The sequence below is a fragment of the Apteryx mantelli genome, chromosome 1 (assembly GCF_036417845.1).
Source record: "Apteryx mantelli isolate bAptMan1 chromosome 1, bAptMan1.hap1, whole genome shotgun sequence".
Taxonomy (NCBI): domain Eukaryota; kingdom Metazoa; phylum Chordata; class Aves; order Apterygiformes; family Apterygidae; genus Apteryx; species Apteryx mantelli.
In genome coordinates this window covers 222,081,098-222,102,706 of record NC_089978.1, presented here as the reverse complement: position 1 = coordinate 222,102,706, position 21,609 = coordinate 222,081,098, and the positions used below count along the sequence as shown (strand labels likewise).

The window sequence follows — 21,609 nt, the reverse complement described above, 5'->3', positions numbered from 1 at the left end:
CCCTGCAGCCACTGCATGCCACCATGGCTGTGGCCATCTTCCCGTGAGCATCTCGAGCTCTCCTGTCCCCGCAGGTGGTCTCCTTGGTGCAGCTGCTGTCGGATCCCTACTACCGGACAATGGAGGGCTTCCGCCTCCTTGTGGAGAAGGAGTGGCTGTCCTTTGGGCACCGCTTCAGTCACCGTGGGGCCCAGACCCTGGCTGGCCAGAGCAGTGGTTTTGCACCCATCTTCCTGCAGTTCCTGGACTGTGTTCATCAGGTGAGCTCCAAACACGCAGGCTGCTGGATCTGCAGCAGTGCAGACAGCAGGCTCGGTTTCCCCAAGCGCCTAAGGCCAGTTGGCTCCTTTTTGAGTGGAGGGCTGAGTCCGAACCTGCCTGCGGTTTGTGCAGGGACTGCCCGGTGCAGGTGGGCACCAGTGGCTGACAGGAGGTCTCACCTGTGCTTCCTCTTGTAGATCCACCTGCAGTTCCCCATGGAGTTTGAGTTCAGCCAGTATTATCTGAAGTTCCTCAGCTACCACTACGTCTCAAATCGTTTCCGAACGTTCCTGCTGGATTCTGACTATGAGCGCATTGAGCTGGGTAAGGGCTGTGTCCGGGGTCTGCAGTGAATGGCAGCCCGGTGCCTTGCCCCAAATAATTCCCCTTCTCTGCTCTCTTCTCCACAGGCCTCCTTTATGAGGAGAAGGGTGAGCGGAAGACCCAGCAGGTCTACAAGTCTATTTGGGATTACATTGACCGGCTGAACAAGAAAGCCCCTATCTTCTTCAACTACATGTACGCCCCCGAGGATGGGGAGGTGAGACCTCTGCGCCTGTCCTGGACTGGCCTGCTCCCAGCCCATCTGAGACACCTGCTGTGGGCAGTGGGCTCAGACGGGGCTTTCCGTGGGCTCACCAGGGCCTCCTAAGCCACGTGGAGCAGAACAAGCAGCCGCTTGTCGGCTGTATCATTGTGTTTGCCCAGTTAAGCTGTCTTGCCCGGCTGCTGTTTTGGGGCTGTGGGGAGGGGGTCTGCCGTCCCCGGCACCCTGTGGAGGTATCAGGTGCATGTAGGTGAGGCTACAGAAACTGCTCTTGAGCACAGAGGGGGAAGATCTTGAGCCAGAGTTGTCAGTGTCGCAGCGTGGGTTCTTTGCCACCACAATCTAGGAATGACCTTCCTTTGAGAGGGAAATTGGTGTCATGGCGTCTAGCCCAGGGCCTCAGTGAGTCAGCGACGCAGGGAGTCGCTTTCTGTACGTACAGATGAGGCTGGGCGGTGACTGAGCTGCTCAGAGCCTTCATTTAGTCTGGGCCCTCCTTGGCCTAAGCTGGGGACAGCTCCGGCTTTCTCTGGCCCAGCATTGCCATCTTTTGACCAGCTTGCAGCTTTCCAGCCTGAACTCCCTCTTGTTACTGGCCAGAAAGTATTGCGTTTGTGCGAAGGGACTGATTTCTGATCTGGGCAGAGAAGACCAGTACATCCCCTGGGTTGTGTGCGTTCCTTCAGTGATTGCGCCTGCAGCACATCCAGGCCTGCCCGATGCTGACACCTTTCCTGAGCATGACCCTTGTTCTTCCTAGGTGCTAAGGCCATACAGTAACATTTCCAACCTGAAAGTGTGGGACTACTACACAGAGGAGACGCTTTCTGAGGGCCCCTCCTATGACTGGGAGCTGGTGCAGGGGCAGCCAGACCACATGGAGGAGGCCGATCGGCAGGACACCAGCGCCCCCCAAACGAAGCGCAAGATCATCTGGCCGTGCTACGACAACCGCAGCCGGGTGGAGCCCGATGCCATCTCCAAACTGCTGGAGGTGAGTGCTGCCGGCAGCAGCAGTGTTATCTACCCGCTGTTTTGGGGTTTGGCCCTGGCCTGGACTCCCTGTGGTGTTCCTGTGGGTTGGACGGTGCCCTGTGCCCATGGTGCCCTGTTGGACAGGGTTGCAGTTGGGTTGAGCTTCCTGGAACAGGGACAGCAGGGTCCTTCCTTCTCTTGGACTGATGCCTGACTCCCTCCTGCAGGAGCTGCACAACCTGGAGATGGAGCTGGGACAGATCCCAGAGCGCTGGAAGGACACGTGGGACAAGGTCAAAGCTTCCCAGCGCACAGAGGCCCGGCAGGAGGGCAGCCGGGTAGGTTGGGGCTGTATGATGGGTGCCTGGACCTGGGGGCCCGAGGATGGAGTTGGCTTTGCCCAAGGGTGCCCCAAGCGAAGCCAGTGTTTGCTCCTGCAGTTTGGCCTCTGCCTCTGGGGGCAATGGAGGGGTGCTGCTGCTTGGCTGCCAGGCTTGGCGTGCCTTTTGGAGCAGAGCGCAGGGCCCACCCAGCTCTTCACACTGTGCCTTCTGCTCCCTGCAGACCCCAAGCTCCCTGCTGATGTCGTCTGGCCTTTCCCACCACCGGCGCTCGCTGGGCGTATACCTGCAGGAGAGCGGCGTGGGCTCCACGCTCAACCTCAGTCTCGACAGTGACGCCAGCAGCACCTCTACCCCGTCCAGCGGGAAGCAGGGGGGCCGCAGGAGCACCAGCACGCTCTACAGCCAGTTCCAGATGTCGGAGAGCGAGAACAGGCAGGCGGGGGGGCTCAGGGCGCTGGTGGCTGCTGGTGGGGAGTCACCTACTGGGCCACACTGGGAAGGGGGCTTCCCTCCCGGGGATGGGAGGTGGCACGCAGGTTCTGCAGAGCACAGACCCTGGTCACGTCTCGTCTCCAGTGGTGCTGCGGAGCCACAAACAGAGCCGTAGTTAGCACCCCTCCTTTCCACCCGTGCGCTGCAGCGAGACACTAACGCGCTGCCTGGCCCCTGCAGGTCCTATGAGGGGTCGCTGTACAAGAAAGGAGCCTTCATGAAACCGTGGAAGCCTCGCTGGTTTGTGCTGGATAAAACCAAACATCAGGTACTGAGGGGCAGGGCATGGCCATGGGCTGGTGAACCCTAGGGTCTCTCCACCTCTCCCACGAACTCTGACCAGTGCGCGGGACCTTTTCTTGCAGCTGCGGTACTATGACAGCCGGATGGACACGGAGTGCAAAGGGGTCATTGACCTGGCCGAGGTGGAGTCCATCACCCCAGGAACCCCCACCATGGGGGCCCCCAAGACAGTGGACGAGAAAGCCTTCTTCGATGTGAGTGTGGCTCCTGCCGCAGGCCCTGAGGCTGCACCGTGCGCCTTAGGAAAGGGAGCTCGGCATCCCTCTGCCCTGGCGGTGCTGGCTCATGTGGGGGCACAGCCGCCCTGCACACGGGGGCCACGGTGCTGCTGGCTCTCCTGGCGGTGCTGGCTCACCTGGTGCAGCTGCCCTGCCCTGCTTACGTCCCCTCTCCTCCCCTGCAGCTGAAGACGACAAAACGAGTTTACAACTTCTGCGCCCAGGATGTGCAGCTAGCCCAGCAGTGGATCGACCGCATCCAGAGCTGCTTGTCGGACGCGTGAGACGGGCTCAGAGGAGCCTCTCTTCCAGGCACAGAGTCTCCCGGGCCCCAGCACATGAAGCAGAGGCAGTGTCCAGGCTTGGCATCTGAGCTGGGGCTGTGATTTGACTGAAGAGGAGGAGATGGCCTTCCTTCCCGTCTGCCATGGGTGTGCTGTACTGGAAAGCCCGTGGCCACCTGCCCTCTCGCAGGCCGTAGTGAGGGGGTGGGAGTGGGGGGGCAGGATCAGTCTGTTACACTATGGTAGGAACTGTCTAGTGGAGGAATTATTTGCATTGAAGCAGGCTGGGGTACAGGCGGGAGCCTGTCCTGCTCTGTTCATTCAGCCCCAATAGGCCTGTCTGAGCCCTGTAATTACTGTGTGTCCTCTGTGCACCTTCTGCCCCAGGCAGCCTCGCTCCAGCTCGCTGCTGCAGCAGGGATTTTTGTCGGGTGGCTGGGAGAGGGTGCACCTAACCGCCACCATGGCCCCTGTGCCGCTGGAGAAAGCGGGCGCTGTCTGGTTCCCTTGTCCTTCCCCCAGAGCTTGCATGTCTGTCAGCATTCACGGGGGGGAACCGAGCCTGCTCTCTCTGACCTAGTGCCACTGCCCCACAGCAGCTTGCCTGTGTGCCCTGGGCTTAGCTCCTTTCTTGCTAGAACCGGGATCTGTGGCTCAGGGTGCAGGTGTGTGTTTGCTGAGGTCAGCTCGCCTGAGTACAGGGACCATCCTGCCCCAGCCGGTGTCCTCCTGGCGGCAGCGGGCAGATCTTCCCAGCCCTCGAGCCTCGGCTGCCCCAGACTTGCATGGGGACAAATGAGTAAGGTTGCTGCCTGCCCGGAGCCAGGAGGGAGCATGGGAACGTTCACAGTGTTGTAGCTGGAGATGCTGGGCTCTTCCTGGGTGTCTCTACAGGGAGGGCACCTGGATGTGGCCACTCTGCTCCCAGGAGTCAGGTGGCTGCTCAGGCTGTGGCAGACGGGCTCTGGCCTAGCTGGGCGCAGCCTCTACCTCCGCAGTCAGGCTTGCTGTTTGTTAGAGGGGGGCATATTCCCCGTGGGAGGTGCCAAACGCCGCAGCCTCGGCATCCCAACGCAGGCTGGGGAGGTTCCCTCTGTCCCTGCTCAGCCCGCACAGCCCCTTCTAGCAGGGGAGGAGCAGCCCGGCCCTCCAGGACGAGGGACCCTGCTCTGCTGCAGCCGGGGGCCCCACAGGCAGCGATGACGCCGGCGCAGGGATGCGGCCGCACACAGCGGTGCGGTAAGTGCTGCGCGGTGTCTTCGCGCTGGTCTCCCCTGGGTTCTCCTGCAGGAAGGAGGGGGCAGCGCCTTGGAGGGCACAGCACAGCGCTGCCGCCTTCTCCCCCCTTGCCTCAGGGCTTCCCCCCTCCCCGAGCCGCCCCAGTCCCTCCTGCTTGCGCTCAGGCCGGGCTCCTGCCCGCGCACCGTCGGGCTGAGCCTGTTTGCAGAGGGGGCTCTCAGCAGGAGGCCTCAGCAACACCACGGAGCTGCTGGGAGGGCTGCGCGTCCCACCTCGCCCCCGTTACCACCTGCTTATTGCTGTAACCGCGTCAGTGCAAAGGGGGAATCTCGGTACAGAAACGGATCCTGCAGCACCTCGTCCCCTGCACTGGTTTGAGCGTGGGTGGGTTTGACCCCACTCGAGCTGAGGGTCGCTTGCTGGGAGGTCTTACCCTAACCCCGAACAGGCGTTGCGAGGTCCATCCCCCGGGTGGTAACTGGCCTCCGCAGCCTGGTGGAGCGGGGGGAGCGCGGCTCCCTGCCCCTGCGACCGGGCCGCCTGGGGCCTGACCCTCCCCACCGCTCCCTGCGAGCTCGGCCAGCCGTTCTACCTGTCTTGTTTTTAAAGGAGTACAATGTTTTATTTCAGTGCAGAGATCTTTGTACAGTCTTAATCCCCAGGTTCCCCTCTTTGTTTTACTGTATAATAATGGCTGTGGCAGGTAGCTGGTGTAACACGGAGGTTTTTGTAACTTACCTGAGCGGTTGTAGATTATTGAAGTTTCTGTACATTGTGTCAAACATACAGAGTCCTCGTATTGTATTGTGCCTAGAGGAAAAAGGTTATTATATAAAGAGAAAACTAACTGAATTTAATAAAAAAATTAATATCACGCATGCTCTCCTTTGCCTCACTCCCCCTGCGCTCTCTGGCTCCCCCGTCCTGGAGCAGGGGCAGCCTGGAGCCTTCGGCCTCGGGTCCCGCCAGCCCCTCCGAGCCACCAGCTCGCAGGTCGCTTGGGGCAGCGGCGCTGCGTTTCTCAGCCCGCTCCGGGCGAGCCCCGAGCGCCCCGGGCGCCTGTCGCGCGAGCCGCCCGCAGGCTGCAGCACGGCCAAGGCTCCGCTGGTCCTGCAGGATGGAGAAATCCGCCACTGTCACGTGAATTTTGAGCTTTTATTGATAGTTGGAATTTACAGCCTAAAACTGACAACATAGAGAGATGCAGACTTTTTTTTTTCACTTTTTTCTTTTTTCTTTTTTTCTTTTTTACAAAAACAAAAACCAAAATAACCAAAAGCCACCAGCATCAGTTTTACAATATAAAAGTTTTGACAGTAGAGAGACTAAAGTACATCTGGAATTACTCAGAAAAATAAACAGGGAAAAAGGCAGTAATTTAAAATTTGTCCCTCATATATACACATAGATACACAGACATTGCTTACAAAGACCCGGTTTCAACATTTAAGGGCAGTAGGCATCATGAGAAAAAAGGCTCCCCTACGTCATTGCACTAAATTAATGAACCCAATTCAGCCCCCTCCCCCCTTGCCACCCCCTTCCCAATTTAGAGGAAAGGCCACTTGAAGCTAAGACTGAATTTCAGGCCCCCCCCCACCCCGGGAATCCCTCGGGATCGCTCAGCGAGAGACCCTGCCCACACCAGCCACCTGCCCGTAAACCAGCCGTCACCCGGCGCGTCAGCTAGGAGAGTCGCGGGACACCGTCCTCGCCGGCAAGTGTTTCTTATTGCTATACAGAGCGCATCTCACGCGGCCGCCACCATTTTACCGGTTGGGTTTTTTTGTTTTTTTTCTCTTTTTAAGCATAGCTTCCACCCCTAACACTTGCTCTCCAGCCAGGCCACCTGGGTGCCTGCAAGTAAAATCCGCCGTCCAGCCTTCCCTTAGGAAAGCACAACAGCCGGAATAGCCAAGAGTGCTCAGCAGCTCATCAGGCAGCTTTTCAGGAAAACTCGGCTCCCATCAGACACCAAAATAAAACGACCAGATTTTTAGAACAGCAGAGAACTGCGGGTGCAGAGCGGTTCTGAAAATCTGGGCCCGCTTTGGGGTATTGAGCACTATAAAATTTGGCCCTAGAGTATCAAATGCCGCAGCCACGCGCCATCCACGGCCGCGGTGCGACTCTCCCAGTCGGAGCAGGATTTAGCAGCTCCCGCATTCGTGGGGGACAGAGGGGAGACCGTTCTGGCCTGGGTTTAGCACTTTGGCACTGGGCACCAGGGCTGCGGCAGGGCCCCTCCGAGCTTCCCTCTCCGACCCGGCGGCTGCTGCACCTGCGCTGGCGAGCAGCAGCCCGGGTGCAGGCAGGAGCCGGCGCAGGCAGGAGCCGGCGCTGCCGCTGGCAGCCCGAGCCCTCCCGTCCATCCCGGGGCGGCGCTTGGTAGAGCCGCTTCGAGGAAACTGCCAGATCAGAGGGTTTGACCGGCATTTCTGCCATCCCTGGAAAGCTCCAGTTCTCTCAATTAACTAATTCATTAAAAAACGTTTTGCTTTGTTTTCAGTTTAAACAAGCATTTCGGGTCCTTTAGCGCAGGGGGCAACGGGATTTGCCGGGGTGGACAGCCCTCAAATTCGTGATTTGTGCTAACAGTCTAAAGCCAGGCATTTCCAGCTCTCTCAAGCCTAAACTGCAGCCTAATTCCAAACGGAAAAGCAGCTGGTGGAGGCATGGGAAACCCCACGGAAGCAACTCCAGAAGCTTCATGCAGCAGAACGTCGACCAAAATACGGTGGCAAAGAATATTTAATATTCCAATTGTTTTAAATATGCTAAGTGCAAATTAACTGGTTAAACCATGACGTCCTTCTGAATTAGTAAAATCATAGTGTGAAAAGGAAGTTTCTCTGTTTGTCTGAGCAGATACACCCTATAATAAAAAATATCATTAGAAGCATGGATATTTTAACCTGCAATAATACATATTACCCACTCCATATATAAATATATATGTATATATATATACATATATATACATACACACACATACATACATATATATATATGACGACTGTCTTAAGCACTGCCAAACTGATCTAGTGCCAATACTTGGGCTGTGTTAAAGAAAAGGTTTACAAAATATCAGATCAAGAAAAAGGTTTCTATAAAACTTTACATTTCAGCTGAAGCTGCTCATCTAAACGCAAACACTGTCGAAACCAGCTGGGATACAAAAGGCAACCACAGCAACAGACACGGAGCACAGACGGAAAACCAGGGACCTTCCTTCCCACCAGCCTTGTCGAGAAAAACGCCCAAATGAAAAACACCTCGGAACACTTTTTTTCCTTTCTTTTTTCAGCTTGAAAACGTTCCTTTAGCAGAGCTTACCTAACCACAGGAGATGGCAACGGGGTATTTGTACTGTAGCAAAACAGCATTTTATCTAGAACCGAACCAGAACCGGTCGTTTCATCGTGTATCCAAGCCCTGCCGAAGCGGCTCACGAACGAATCCTGCCTTTCAGGAAACTTCATCCATGCACCCAGTACCTCAGGTTTTTATTTGTACCAAGGATCGCACTGCTTTGGAAGGTGCACACTTACTCATCACGGAATTATACGCAGACCCAGCAGCTCCGAGAAAAACCAGGTTTAAGGTGAAGACGCTTACGTTACCCGCTGACCAGGAGGGCTGAGGAAGGGAGATGGGAAGGCGCCAGCCCCGGTGGCACCGCCATGGCTCGCCCCCAACCCCGTTCCGCTTTACTGGACGTAACCGTCTGCAAGCAGGGAAAGGAAATTTGAGGAGAGAGGTTTGAAGGAGGAGAATTTATACAAGTACATGGAAAAGACTCCAGACACAGCAAGCAGATGGAAGTATTCTTCTCTCTTCTAAACCTGCACTTTAATTACCAACAAGACTGGTGAAAGAAATGACTTTCTTCCTTAAAATCCCAGCAACTGTTTCAAACACACGCTCTCTGCTGCCGACAGGCTTTGCTGTCCCACTGCTGCCGCTGCCTCGGCTGGGCGCAGCCCGGGGCTGGCTGCCTTCCCGCTCGGGACGCCGCGTTGCAATTAGCAGCGTTGCAATCAGCAGCGCTGCAATCAATCAATCAGCAGCGTTGCAATCAGCAGCGCGGGGGCGGCGGGCGCCCTGGCCCCGCAGCGGCACTCCGGGACTTCCCCCGCATCCCCAGCACAGGACGCAGCTCCGGGGGCCCCGGCAGCGGGTGCGGATGCAGCGGATGCAGCGGGTGCGGATGCATCGTGCCCAGGCAGAGCCCCCGGCAGCACAAACAGCTTTATAGCTGATGCCAACGTCACAAGTTAAATAACGTACAAGCAAAAGACGGGTAATAGGACAGTTTACTTAAATATCTATTTTTATCTCCCTTAGCATGCCTATTCGTTATCGCATTAGCTCATGGTTAGAAACTCTGATTTACGGACAGCCCAGTTCAGAACCGATTTCTATTCCCCTTCATACGAAATGCTGCGGATTTAAACAGGATCCCACCTAAGAGCAGTGATCCATAAATACGGATCCCAACAGCACAACCGGCTGTGTGACAAACTCAGCGGCCAGAGCAAAGTCTAACTTCAGTTTAGAGCGCTTGAATACAGAATGTTTTAATGTTTCCATTAGTTTCGGCTACGCTGATATCTTACTGCTATTAAGCGTATGAACAATTATAAAATGAAAAAGCTTGAAAGCAGCTTTTCAAGTATTTCTCACTGCTTCACAGAAAATTTGATTTTCAGGTTAAAAAAACAAAATTCAGAGGAGTATTTATATTTGATAGGGGGAAAATATTTACATGCCACATTGACAAATGAGTTTTTTAATTTAAATTATATATTAAATAATAATTAAATATTTAAATATTAGTTAATTTAAACACAAAATTACGTATAATCAATTTCTTAGGAGTTTTTAAGCATAGTTTGTTTTTAACACTTGCAGGGCAAATTCAATGTACATTTTTTTATTTGGATATCAATAAAACATTCTGAATAGACAGTTAGTAGGATGTACATTAAATTTATCTTCACTACTCCTTTTTAAACACGCTGTTGCACTAGCCTCCATCACATTATTCCTATTACCCTTTAGCAAAAGGAACCTGTTCTCTTTGCATATTTAAAGGTGGCCCATGGTCTTTTTGCACGGACATAGTTTTGTGATTCAGGAATTAAATCTTTCTTTCTCCTCTGTGAAATCCCAGCACACAACTGCCAAGGAAGCACTGCAACTACCGACTTCTTCTTCAGAGATGCCGCAGCATCTCCCAGCTCCCCCCGTGCTAAAAGCACTATTTTAGGTGCGGTTCTCACATCGCCGTCACAGCCCGACGCCACATCAAAACACACCCGGGGCAGCGAAGGGGCCCGTCCACTCCGGACCCCGCGGGAAAGGCCGGCCGGAGCCACCCGGGAGCCGGTCCCTGCGGAGCCGGGAGGATGCAGCAAGCGGCACGAGCCGCTGCGGAGCGCGGGGGGGCAGGAAATACCTCTTGTTGGCATCTGCATGGATATAAGGCACTCGGAACAACAACGGAGCACTTAAAACTTATTATTGTGGCGTGGGATCCTTCCGTGCATCACACTCCTTCTGCCTTCCTCCAGGGTAACTGGAGATGAAAAACGACTTGGTTCCAAAGCTGGAATGAGAAGAAATTACTCCTTCTGAACTAAAATAAAGGCACTGGTGTTTTTATATCTGGAATTCTTATTGCTGATATATATATTTTTTTTGCCCTAGAGATAATCAGACCGTTTATTCTTTTAAGGGCATTAAAGTCATCAACTGGAATGGAAACAGGACAAAGTCTCCACCGAAGGAAAGCAGGGGGCCCCGTCACTACGGGAGCGCGACCATGCATCGCAAACAGGACGGAGATGAACTCCCTCACCGCCGAACAGGCCATCCAGATATCCAAAAAACCCAATTTTTAGATTTTAGTCAGAGTTACAACTGCAAGCAGGGTGTGCGTATCTGCGTACGAGAAAGACTGCACATGTACTCACACGATGATGCGATTCCACCCTTATCTCCATGATGGATAGGGGCAGAGGAAGGTGGGACAGGGAAGGATGGTCTGGTGGAGTTGTACCATAAAAGGCAAAGTATTAAAGTGTTAGAAATGAGACAAACTTAAGTTAAAAAAAAAAAAAAGTCTCTATCCCAGCTAGGACTTGATAAGTATCTTTTAGTGAACACAAATGCCTTTTCTTGGTAAAGTTTCAGTAGATAATTGACAGCTGCGGGTTTTTTTTTCTTTGAGGGAGAGGAGTTGTTCAGTGATTTTACAAGGGAAATAGCGGGAATGATGGAGTGCAATAAATGGAGATTAATTACAAATTAATTATAGATCTTGATATACATCACATCCAGGTAAGTTTCTGAAAGGAAACAAAAGATATTTTCCCAATACTTTGAACTCCCCCACCCTGGCTTTGGCCAATTTATTTTAAGCAAAAAGGAAAGAAGTCTGTTCAAAGTCCCAGGCAAAAGAAAATGCTGCTTTGAAAATGATTGCAAAGATGTTCTTTACAAAGATAATGCTTCTATTTCAAATCAGCTATAGTAGGAACTTAACACTGCACTATTATAATTTATAATGTTATTTACTAAATACTCTTCCTTTTTTTTAACTTCTGATGTTTTAACATGCATATTCATGTGATACATATGTTACAGTCAAAATTTACATAAATTTATAGTATGAGGTAATTAATGGTTTTATGTTATTTGTTTCTGAAAGAATAAGAATGCAGAATTTTAAATTACAGATACGATCAATGCATTTTAAGGCAAGTTTAGTGCCCTTTGTTATTCTAACTGATACTGGCATGTTTCAGACAAATGACAAACCCCCAGAAAGGATTCGCCCCTGGTTCATAAGGTGCCACCGAAAACAAAAGCCATTTTGCCTGTTTGCTTATTAAACGGTTTGAATAGACTAAACTGGAAACGTTGTGATATGTACAGAAAGTCAGGACAGAGAAAACGCGTTGCTCTGTACCAGAGAAACTGGTGTCATTTAAGCTCAGGTGAGAAAGGAAGTGGTGATTTTCTACATCAAGTCATTTTTTCAGATTGTCTCGGGAAGTCAGTCACGGTTTGGTGTTTGAGCCTTAGTCTGAAAATGAGATGAGCAGTAAAAGAGTTAAAATTACAGTGCAAAGCCACTGCTACACCGCGGCAGTCGTCGAACGCCGCGGGCGCCAGCTCAGGGCTCCGAGCGAGGGAGCAGCGCAGCTCTCCTTTCACGTAACCTCGAGCGCAAACAAGTACTGCAGGCAGTTCTTCCACGCACGTTTTGTAAGCGAAAGCACGTGCGGATGCGGTGTCCGCAGAGTCCTACTTACACGTATTCCAGTAAGTATTTAACCAGGACAGAGCAAACGCTTCCCCGGTGCTCACGCGCCGCGCACCGCGTCCCCCCGCCGCGGCGGACTGTCGCACCACCCCAGGGTTTGCCGGCTCACAGGCTGCACTTAACGTTTTGGCAAAGTATTCCGGTGGGCTTACCAATTAATGAGAAATATTTCCGAGCTGCACACAATGAGTAGTTTTCAATTAACGTCTGACGTGCCTAGAGTTAGTTACGTTCCAGCTTTAGTTCCATTAAAGATATATAGTCTAGGAGACATTTTTGCATTATCTAGCAACAGCGTGTTCTACCGCAAAAGACGTGATTACTCGAAATCCAACAACGGGAAATTCTTTACAGCATTTCTAGAATTTCTAGAAAATTTTGAAAAACTAGCTATGAGCATCAAAATTATATGATAAAAGATTTTTAATAGTTTATATCTGTCCAAACAATTTGATAAAATAAAAAACAGATGGGGAAGAATCTGTCTTTTATAAAAGCCCCACAACTTCAGGGAGAGAAGAATCATCTTCTCTCCTGATCAGCATCAAATATAAAAATACATTTTACATATAGGCATATTTCACTAACATTTTTACACTTATGTTGTGAGAGGTGACAGGTAACAGTCACTAGGAAATATAGAGTTAATTTTTGTACAAAAATCAATAGGGAGGTCAGACTGGTCACCACAATGCCCTTCTAGGAATGAGGTAAGTGAGTTTTAGATGATATAAGCTAGCATATAGAGCCAAATTGTTTATTTTCTGCAAATTTGTCAGAAAGTTTACATGTAATTGTAATGTACATAGAAAACGCCTGCTCAGGTCTACCAAAACTTTGTATCAGCTAGCATTTTCTCAGTAGCTACTCCTGAGGGAAACCACTACTCGATGAAAATCCCTTTCTCTCTCTGAATGAAAACAGTATCCCCTATAAAGATGGAAACGTCAGCCATTAGGAAACCAGCAAGAATTGCATCAAACCCATTTTCCAAAGAATCTTAAATTTTCACTGAACTGAATTTTAAAAATGGTCTAACACACAGCGTACTTCTGAAGTGTTCATTACCTCTAAGTGCTATAAAAACAATGATGCATAATTCTGTAAATAAGCTAAGGCACTGTCCGTAATTAAACCAACAATGCATGGTTCCCCCAACCAGAGGGATTTTCTTTTTGCAAGTTGTCATGCAAATGTAAAATTATTACTTCAAACTTCATCCCAAATTATTTTAAAATTTAGTAATTGTGGAAATAATGTGCTTAAGAGCTCACAATGGCCATCTGGTACATCCCAATTTTGACTCGAATGTGCTGGCGCAACCTTCTTCTTCAAGAAATCATATTTAATACTGCATGTCTCCTTCTAAAATTCAATGAGCTACAAGTGCATTTGGGTTGTTTTAGAGCTTGTAATTCTTTTTCCTTCAAAAAGCATTTCTTGCTTTGAAGGAGAAATTAACAGTGTAAGTATCTGTAACCTATAAAAAAAAAAAAACTGTGCCAAGATGACACATTTATTAAGAAAACGGAAAAAAACACACACGAGTCAGTCTTAGCCCACCTCATAAAGGTTATACTAACCATTTGCAAAACACAGCGCTTTCCCTTCTTCTGTCATGGGCTAGCAGCAAGGTATTCTGCTCAACTAAAGATACCTGCATTCTAGTCTAGCTCCAGTTTCTGACTGCATGGGCTCTGAAGGAGTCTGATCTGAAAAAGAAAAGGTACAGATCACACTTGCAAAGGGCCACAAACTCAGATTTAATCTCAGCAAAGAAAAAAAATCCTGTTGCAACCTGATTAGTCGGTTATTGAATCAAATAGAGAACATTTACAAATAATTGTCTAAGCCCTAGATTTTTTTAAAGATATATATTGCTGCACTCAACATCAATACACTTGATAGCCTCCAAAGCCCAAGTTTTAGCTTAATAAGCCCTCTGGGAGCCTTCAGCTCTTCGCTGCCTACCTTGCTCTTGAAAATGAAACGAAATCCTTCCAAGCCTAGCTTCAACCGTATTACACAACCATACGGATTAGATGGCGGTTTGAGCAACAAGGTTTAAATAAATCCTTACACACACCGATTAAGGAAACCACGCAAGTTAGGACAAGACTAGAAAAGAAGGGAGTAACACAATATTCAGTGAGAAGCCAGAAACTAACAACAAGGCGAAATGTATTCTGCAATAAATATTAACAACTTTTCTAAAAACCCTCGGAAGGGTGCAGCATCATTAACTTACAGTTATGAGGCCACTGTGAACTTTGTGTACAGTACTGCACGTGACTTGACCTGGTTTAAGCCAATTAATAGTAAGCCCTTGAATATGACTTTCTAAAGATGCACACAGGCCTGAGTTCACCTCTCCTTTTTCCTCTCTTCTTTCCTATGTAACGTGCATTTTTTAAGAACTAAAGGCCGCATGCAGTCTGAACAGAAAGCTGTAAGCTTTTCTCCATATGAGTGAATACCTTTCAACTGTTTTTTTTTTTTTTAATGGCCTGTGACATCCAAACCGGAGTAAAACTCCGCTGCACCACAAGCCCACAGCTACACTTCTAACTCATGAACCTGCAGACTGTGCACAGCAGCCCTTTTGATGTCTCCCCTGTTGAGCGCTCTCCCGTAACGTTAAGGGACGGGAATGAGGGTAAGAAGCTGAATGTCACTTCATAGAGAACCATGTAAAATGTTTTATTTTAAAGCTGGGACTGGCAAAAATAAATAAATAAGTGCATTATGCTTGCCTTGTGCGAGCTTGTAACTGGAGATACAGGTGCTTTCAAAACAACAAAGTAAGTGGCAGAATATGACTTCACAGAGAACTGATGCTGGGGTGAAAAAAAACCAACAAAGAATATTAACATGCCATTGTAAACACCAGGTTTCATTTTGTCTATTTTTTCTAACCACAGCAAAACCTGCTGTAACAGCTAAATCAGCTGTTTATAATTTTTAAACATGTTTCAGAGTGAGATCATTGCTTTGGGAAGAGCAAGAAGAGAAGAAAACCTATTCTTTAAATGACTACCAATTGCAAGATGAGCTGCTATACGGTATCAAAAAAGTCAAATATTACACTGCAAAAAATCAAATTATCTTGTTTATCAAGAATAATTGCTTTTAATCCAGCAGCCAGGATGCAGGACTTTTCTCCCTTGTAGTCTCCAGGGACATCAAATTGCATGGTCAGTATCAGAGTACTTGCAAGAAGCTGTTGCACCTTTTCCACGACTACTGGCAAACCACTTTAGTCTTCAACATTTGCAGAAATAAGGGGGGCTCTGCTATACAACAGCTGTTTTCCCTACTAGATAAACTGGACATCTGAAGAAAATGAGGCTCTTTCAGTTTTCTTGTGATTATCATTGCAATAAGACAGTGCTTAGCACTATGGAAGGTGAAGACTAAAAAACCTTTCTACCAAATACTGATTAAAATACTACCGAAGAGAGTTAAGAATGTCAGAAAAAATGTACAAAGAGGGAAAAAACTAAAAAGCCCTAGCATAGGACCACAGACCCCCAAACTGTATTTCAGGTACAGTTCTACCGGACAGGAGAGGAATCAAGGCGCTTCTGGCTGGAAGGATTAAGCTGAGACTGAAACACAGTGTACACCACGGTGTAAACCTTTCGTGACAGGCAGCAAGGTCTCCTGCTATGTCTAAGCTATGCCACTGATAAATAGTGATTTAAATTATAGTTCACTGGCTATTTTTTTTGAAAAAGGATTTTGTGATACCAGCAGATGACAATGAAACCATTTAAATCTTTTCCTTTTAGGTATGTATTTAGGAATTCCCCTTAACTTCCATCCACCTGTGCAAAGCAGCTGTATCCAAAACCTTTCCACTGGCAAACTGGGACGCCCAAGTCTTTTTGACTAGGTATTGAGGGGAATGCTGTTTTTCTTTTCCTTTTTTTTTTTTTAATTTGTGCACCCACTGGTCTTTCATTCTGTTTGCCAGCTGAAGCTCTGTACAAAGTAATAAGGGTGGAAAAACCTTGGGACACTAAAGAAATTTATTCTTTGCTGGGTTTGTTGAGGACATATTATCCAGATGAATAATTGGGACTTTATCTGTCTGAACTGTTATAACTCTGTTAAGAAATTTTGTTAAAAGACTGGTGAAACTGTTGAATAAACTAGTTATATACCTTCACTTGATCACTTTCCTTCAATCTCACTTAAACTTTCCTTCGCTTTCCTTCATCTCACTTAAACTTTAATTTTGAGTTGGTTCCCATGTTCCTGCGTGGATGCGATTTTAGAGAGGACCACACCTCTTTGCGACAGCAAAGGAATTCAAACCTAAGGACGCAACTCCAAATCTCTCCTCTGTTCGCAGAGGGTATGTAGTCACCAGGCTGCTCTTAGCACTACGTCCTCCCTGCATCTAGCACTAAAATCCTGTAGCGAGCAACGTGAAAGAATACAAACAGCAGGTCTGATTTGAAAAAACAACATTAATTCAAGCCATTTGACTATTTTTCTTGCCATAAGATCATGCCTCCACGTCTCCAAACTAGTTATGTTCGATCTTTCTGTAACATAAGGTTTTTCTGATTGAAAGTCCTTGCAACTGTGATTTTTTTTTGCAAGTTTAATACCCTGATACTGAACACGGCAGTTGAGATGGCTGAAAACAGTCAACTGACTTGATCATGACAGGACTCCAAAAGGGCTCTATTATATCATTGAAAAGAACATGTTTTTTCCACAGTTCAACCAGCTAGAGAGAAATGTGTTACAATTTAAGTATTATTTAGTGTCAGCTGATCTGATCACTTTTTAACTGCAAAGCGTGCAGAAAATTCCTCCTCCTCTCCCAGCAGGGAAGCGCACGGGCAGCGCTCTACAGCAGCAGCAACGCCAGGAACAGCAACGCGGATCACTGCCCAAGCCACCAACCCCTTGTAATCCAGTCGTGTCAACACCTAGCTGCGTAAAATCACTGAACTAGGATGTTCTAGAAGAAACATTTCCCCTGCAGATTACGCTTCGTTGGTTTTGGTCTTGTACAACAAATGTCTGTCCACGACTTGCTTCTGTTCGTGTGCTTGTACACACAAAAAAATCAGGCTTATTGTGCTCTGAGTCTCTGCTTCACCAGGTTGCTTACAATATCCAACTGTGTGTGTATAAATATATACAGAATAATACATATTGCAAATATATATCTATATACACACTCATCAGTGTACATAGTCAGAACTAAAATTATGTATACCATATAGATATGGATAGATTCAAAATACTGCATATAAACGAGGAAAGACAGGGCTGAATATAACTTCTGTCTAGTCTTCATTGCTTTCCAACCAACTATCTTAACAAGCCTATGATTTTTTTAAAGGATACCACTGGGTCAAGTAAATCCATCTTTGGTAGATAATATGTCTGCTCCAACCTTGAGCAACAGTCCTTCCCTAGAGCACAATGCTTATTCAGTGAGAGGAGAGCACACTTCTGGTGCAAACCACCCCCCTCCAGCAGTCAAAGTGTGTCCTGATGTGCCACTGTGAACAACGGACCCGAGGAGACACAATTCTGAGACTGCACATGGCATGACGTGACTTACAGAAAGGGTTCACTCAACTGCTCAATCAACTCATTCACTGTTTAAAACAACTATTTATCTTAAGGTCAGCTGAAAGCAGAAGAGCAGTCCGAAGCCCAACTGCCATGTAGAGCTCTTGGCAGTAACCTAAAATGGCCAGGAAGAAAGTTCCGACAGCAATGAGGACTGAAAGAAAACTGCAGGCCACAGGCTGGAGACAGGGGAACCCTTAAATCTATACATACCCATTGTGACGGCAGAGAGAGGGGAAGTTCAAATTTACAAACAAGAAGAATTTTATGAACAGTTTGCCTATAAAATCATTGGAGCCAAGCAAGGAAACCATCACCTGACTCTAGGTCTGTTCTGAACTGCAAACTCCAAGTTATCAGGGATGAGAAACCTTCTAGATCAGTCTGTTGGCTGGTGTGAAGAACAATTCAAGAGGGCTATGAGATATAATTTGGAGCTTAAATACCAAATGTGGAGGAATCATTCACTGTCACAAAAGCAAGAAAGCTTGTGCATATCTATGAATCTATTTAACTGCTGATAAGATGTCTTATCACAGAAGTAACTGGACACAAGCAATTAAATTCATGAACTTCAGATAATGAGCCTCTCAGTAACTACACTATGCTTTTAGATCTGCTTACTGGATATGTTTTAAATATATTATTAAAGCTTTCATTTAAATTTATAGACTCAAAGCCAAAAGCTAATGAACAAGTTTAGAATTTGCAACAAAAGGCATAGATAGACATGTCCTTGCATATCTCTCTGAAATGTTCCATGATGTTATTGCTGCCAGCTGTTCCGTACCACTTCTCAGGTGGAGGTTACTGCCCCGAAAACCAAGACATCATGAACAGATCACATGGATATAACTAATCATCATTTTTGCAACATCAGCCAGCATGACTTGAAGCACAGCTCCAGGTGATTTAAGCTAACACAGATGCCTCTTAAACCATTCCAAGTAGATCTGAAAAAGGACTTCTATGATGTAATCTAATGCAAAGATCATTTATCTGCTTACCAAGGTGGCTGAAAATGTATCAAGACAAGAGAAAGATCAAATTCTGCCCATTATGGACATTTTCCCTTAATCTCTCAATCCTAAACAGATTATACTTAGTCATAATTGTAGCATGATGGAACTTGCAAGCACTACAGGCAAGAACTGTGAATGAGAACAGACTGGAAAAGAACTATTGTCATTATTTGTTTTTTAATAGGACTGATGCCCAATCATGGTCTTCAATCAACTGCTGGAATCAGGTGCACTGATATTGTATTTGATGAATGATATTTCAGTTTTCATAGTATCATTTGTGGGCATTTACAGAACAACCTGAAAAGAACCTGATTTTCAGAAAATGTCTAGCACCAATTATCTGAAAGTTAAGACTTAAAGGTGTCTCCAATTAGGAACTCAAATCTACTAATCATTTCTGAAAATCCTGGCTAAGAGTGGGAATGACCTCTAAATAGCAGGCAGAGAGTGATATTTTCCTTCCAGCACAACGTAACTTTAAATTATTTATTTTAAATTACAAGGAGGGAGTGAGAAGACTTCCAGAACAACAGTGCTATGCCATGAAAGCACCAGCTTACCAAGTAATTGCAGCTGAGAGAAATCACAGCTATGTCAGCAGCATACCAGTGGCCCACAACCCTAGCACACAAGCTTCCAAGACGCACACAGTGATCTCATCCTACTTTCTGCACTGTAATCTCCGTATCTGACATTCCAACAAAGGAAATCCTCTGTTTTCCCCAAGATCAAAAATGAAAATATTTTGTCTTTGGGCATACAATGATAGCCTTGTGCTGTGGGTACGACACCGTCGGATACTGATCCAGCAGAACAGACTGACTCTAACAGTGAAAACATTTTGTTCATCTCACTCCCTCACACACACCCCCTCTCAATACAGTTAAGAAAATTTCATATGCACTACATACATATCACAGTTAAAAATAAAGTATTTTTTAAAATGACTGAAGTCTGGCTAGGATGCCTTTGCTCATAACAACAGATCTGTGCGAGGTACTTTTTCATACTCACAGGGTAAAGTCCCTCATTATGCACAAGTGAGAATATATTTGAAAATAAGCTATTTGGCTACCTATGTGTCAAGCTTCATGCTTTTATTCCAAAGTGAATGATTTTCCAGCTTAGATCTTGGACTAATAAAATAAGCGGCATTTAACATTTGACAGGTGGATTTCAGCATACAGCTTACACACAAAAGCCGGCCCAGCTCTGCATCTAGACTACAGGGGTATAGAATGAGCACTGTTCATGGCGATCTGCTGTTACCAGCCTGAGCCTGGTTCTGTAAGTGGCCCACCATCTACACCCGTATGACCTATGTGCACAAGTCCAGTCTGGGAACAAGCTCATTGCAGAGGCCAGCACAGATCAGTGCAGACCTGTGTCTGAAACTGGTACAGTCTTTATAGGAGTAGGTCCTTCAGCCTATGCAGAAGATCCTGTGTTCCAGGGTCAAGTACACACCTTTAACTGACCTTGCTCCCAGGCAGTTTGAAGCGTAGTCCATTTCTCCGTACTGTTTTCTACTATCCCATGGGAGCAGTAAGTCCCCACCCAAAATCTCTCCATGATCGACTACCTGTGGAGTAACAGCAGGAGTCCTGTGCTGGGGCCATTTCATTCTCCAATGTTGTCACTAGGTACAAAGTGCAAAAGTGTTGCTGTTCCTGCATCCATTAAAAACTTTAAAAACAGAACAAAAAACAAACAGAAACGGATTTCCATAATAATCTGAAAATACATTAGTCTCCAAAAAGCCAGCAAACACCTGATAACCTGTTTGTGCCATATCTGCTCTTGTTCCTGCATGGCAGCAGTCCAGTGGATCATTATCCTCTTAGCTGGCAAACAACATGCTACCTTCTTTGCATACTCTCCAGCCAACAGAGGACGAAATCCGGGAAGCTGAATTTTGATGGCTCGGACAGAAGAGACCAATTGCTAAACGACCCAAGATCCTGCAGTGAATTGTCATGTCTCCAGGGGAGAGAGCACTGAGCAATTCACTGGAATGCAGAGACTTCCCATTTCTTAAGACAGTTCAGCATTACAGCAAGTTAACTATCTGGCCTCTGGCTTGGGACAATGTCAATGACTCCCCTCCCACCCCACAGAAACATAAAATCCCTCCCTGCTTCATCCCATTTAAAGTGTTTGCATCTTTTCCTCCTATGAAATGTTTCTGATAAGGCTTTATTGCTATACAAAAGCGGTGCAAATGCTGCCCAAAGACAGCTCCATCAGGAACTTTGGTCACACGACTGCGGGACGTTTTGTGCACTGTCCAAGTCCCAGCGTTAGACCTGCTACCTTTCTGAAGAGAAGCTGAATACTGTGTGCAATAACACTAAGAAAATAGGACTGAACCCCAAATATAAAACAAAAACAAGGGAGAGAGGGAAGGGGACAAAGAACTAAAATTAGGCAGAAGGCTTGCTTGGGAAGAACCCCATCATTCCTGTGATGACTAACTGATCAATGCTACATTTAGACAATGCAAGTGTCTTTCAGAACAGATTGTTGGTGTTGAAACTGCATGTCTGGTCCTGAATGCCAGCTCTCTCATCAATGCAGCATTTATTAAAAAATAAAATTAAAATGAAAAAAAAAATTGACAAATTGCATCACCAGGTAGCAGCCTGGCCTGGATCACACACGTCCCATTGCATTTGTTTCATCAAGCAGGGCCATTTAATGTGGCTTCAGCACAGGGCAAGACTTCTTCTTTCCTATAGACAAACCAGAAGAGTAATATTAGAGGAATATAACTACTGGACCATGCTCAGTCCTAGAGCTTACTTTCATCCTGGCATTAATGCTGGAAACTTTCCAGTAGTATCTGAGCCATCCTTCCTCTATTTCTGTTTCTTCTACCCACTAGAGCATTATTAGCTTCCTAGTCCGAACCTCTTCTGAATCCTTTACAAAATATTACATTTAGAAACCAAAATAGAAATTGAGAAGTCAACTTTAACCACTGATTA

The 21,609-nt window shown here is 47.2% G+C and overlaps 2 protein-coding genes across 6 annotated transcripts in view; one reads left to right on the top strand and one right to left on the bottom strand.

Moving 5' to 3' along the window:
* The window catches only part of SBF1 (SET binding factor 1), a 99,844-nt gene extending 94,307 nt beyond the window's left edge, over window positions 1–5,537 (top strand). For all 3 annotated transcript variants that reach the window (XM_067317624.1, XM_067317623.1, XM_067317622.1), the window contains 9 exons: window positions 75–260; window positions 459–585; window positions 672–802; window positions 1,569–1,802; window positions 2,011–2,121; window positions 2,348–2,559; window positions 2,800–2,887; window positions 2,985–3,116; window positions 3,326–5,537. In XM_067317624.1, coding sequence (XP_067173725.1) covers window positions 75–260; window positions 459–585; window positions 672–802; window positions 1,569–1,802; window positions 2,011–2,121; window positions 2,348–2,559; window positions 2,800–2,887; window positions 2,985–3,116; window positions 3,326–3,424 — 1,320 coding nt within the window. In that variant the 3' untranslated portion in view covers window positions 3,425–5,537. The remainder of the gene's footprint in view (window positions 1–74; window positions 261–458; window positions 586–671; window positions 803–1,568; window positions 1,803–2,010; window positions 2,122–2,347; window positions 2,560–2,799; window positions 2,888–2,984; window positions 3,117–3,325) is intronic.
* Window positions 5,538–10,360: 4,823 nt separating this feature from the next.
* PPP6R2 (protein phosphatase 6 regulatory subunit 2) overlaps window positions 10,361–21,609 on the bottom strand; it is a 111,039-nt gene continuing 99,790 nt past the window's right edge. Inside the window, exons 24-25 of one of the 3 annotated variants that reach the window (XM_067317620.1) lie at window positions 21,254–21,354; window positions 10,361–20,308 (exon numbers count right to left, since the gene is read on the bottom strand). In XM_067317620.1, the coding sequence (XP_067173721.1) occupies window positions 21,303–21,354 (52 nt within the window). In that variant the 3' untranslated portion in view covers window positions 10,361–20,308; window positions 21,254–21,302. Of the gene's footprint in view, window positions 21,355–21,609 lie in introns of all 3 variants that reach the window. The other 2 variants (XM_067317621.1, XM_067317619.1) reach the window with 2 other exon arrangements.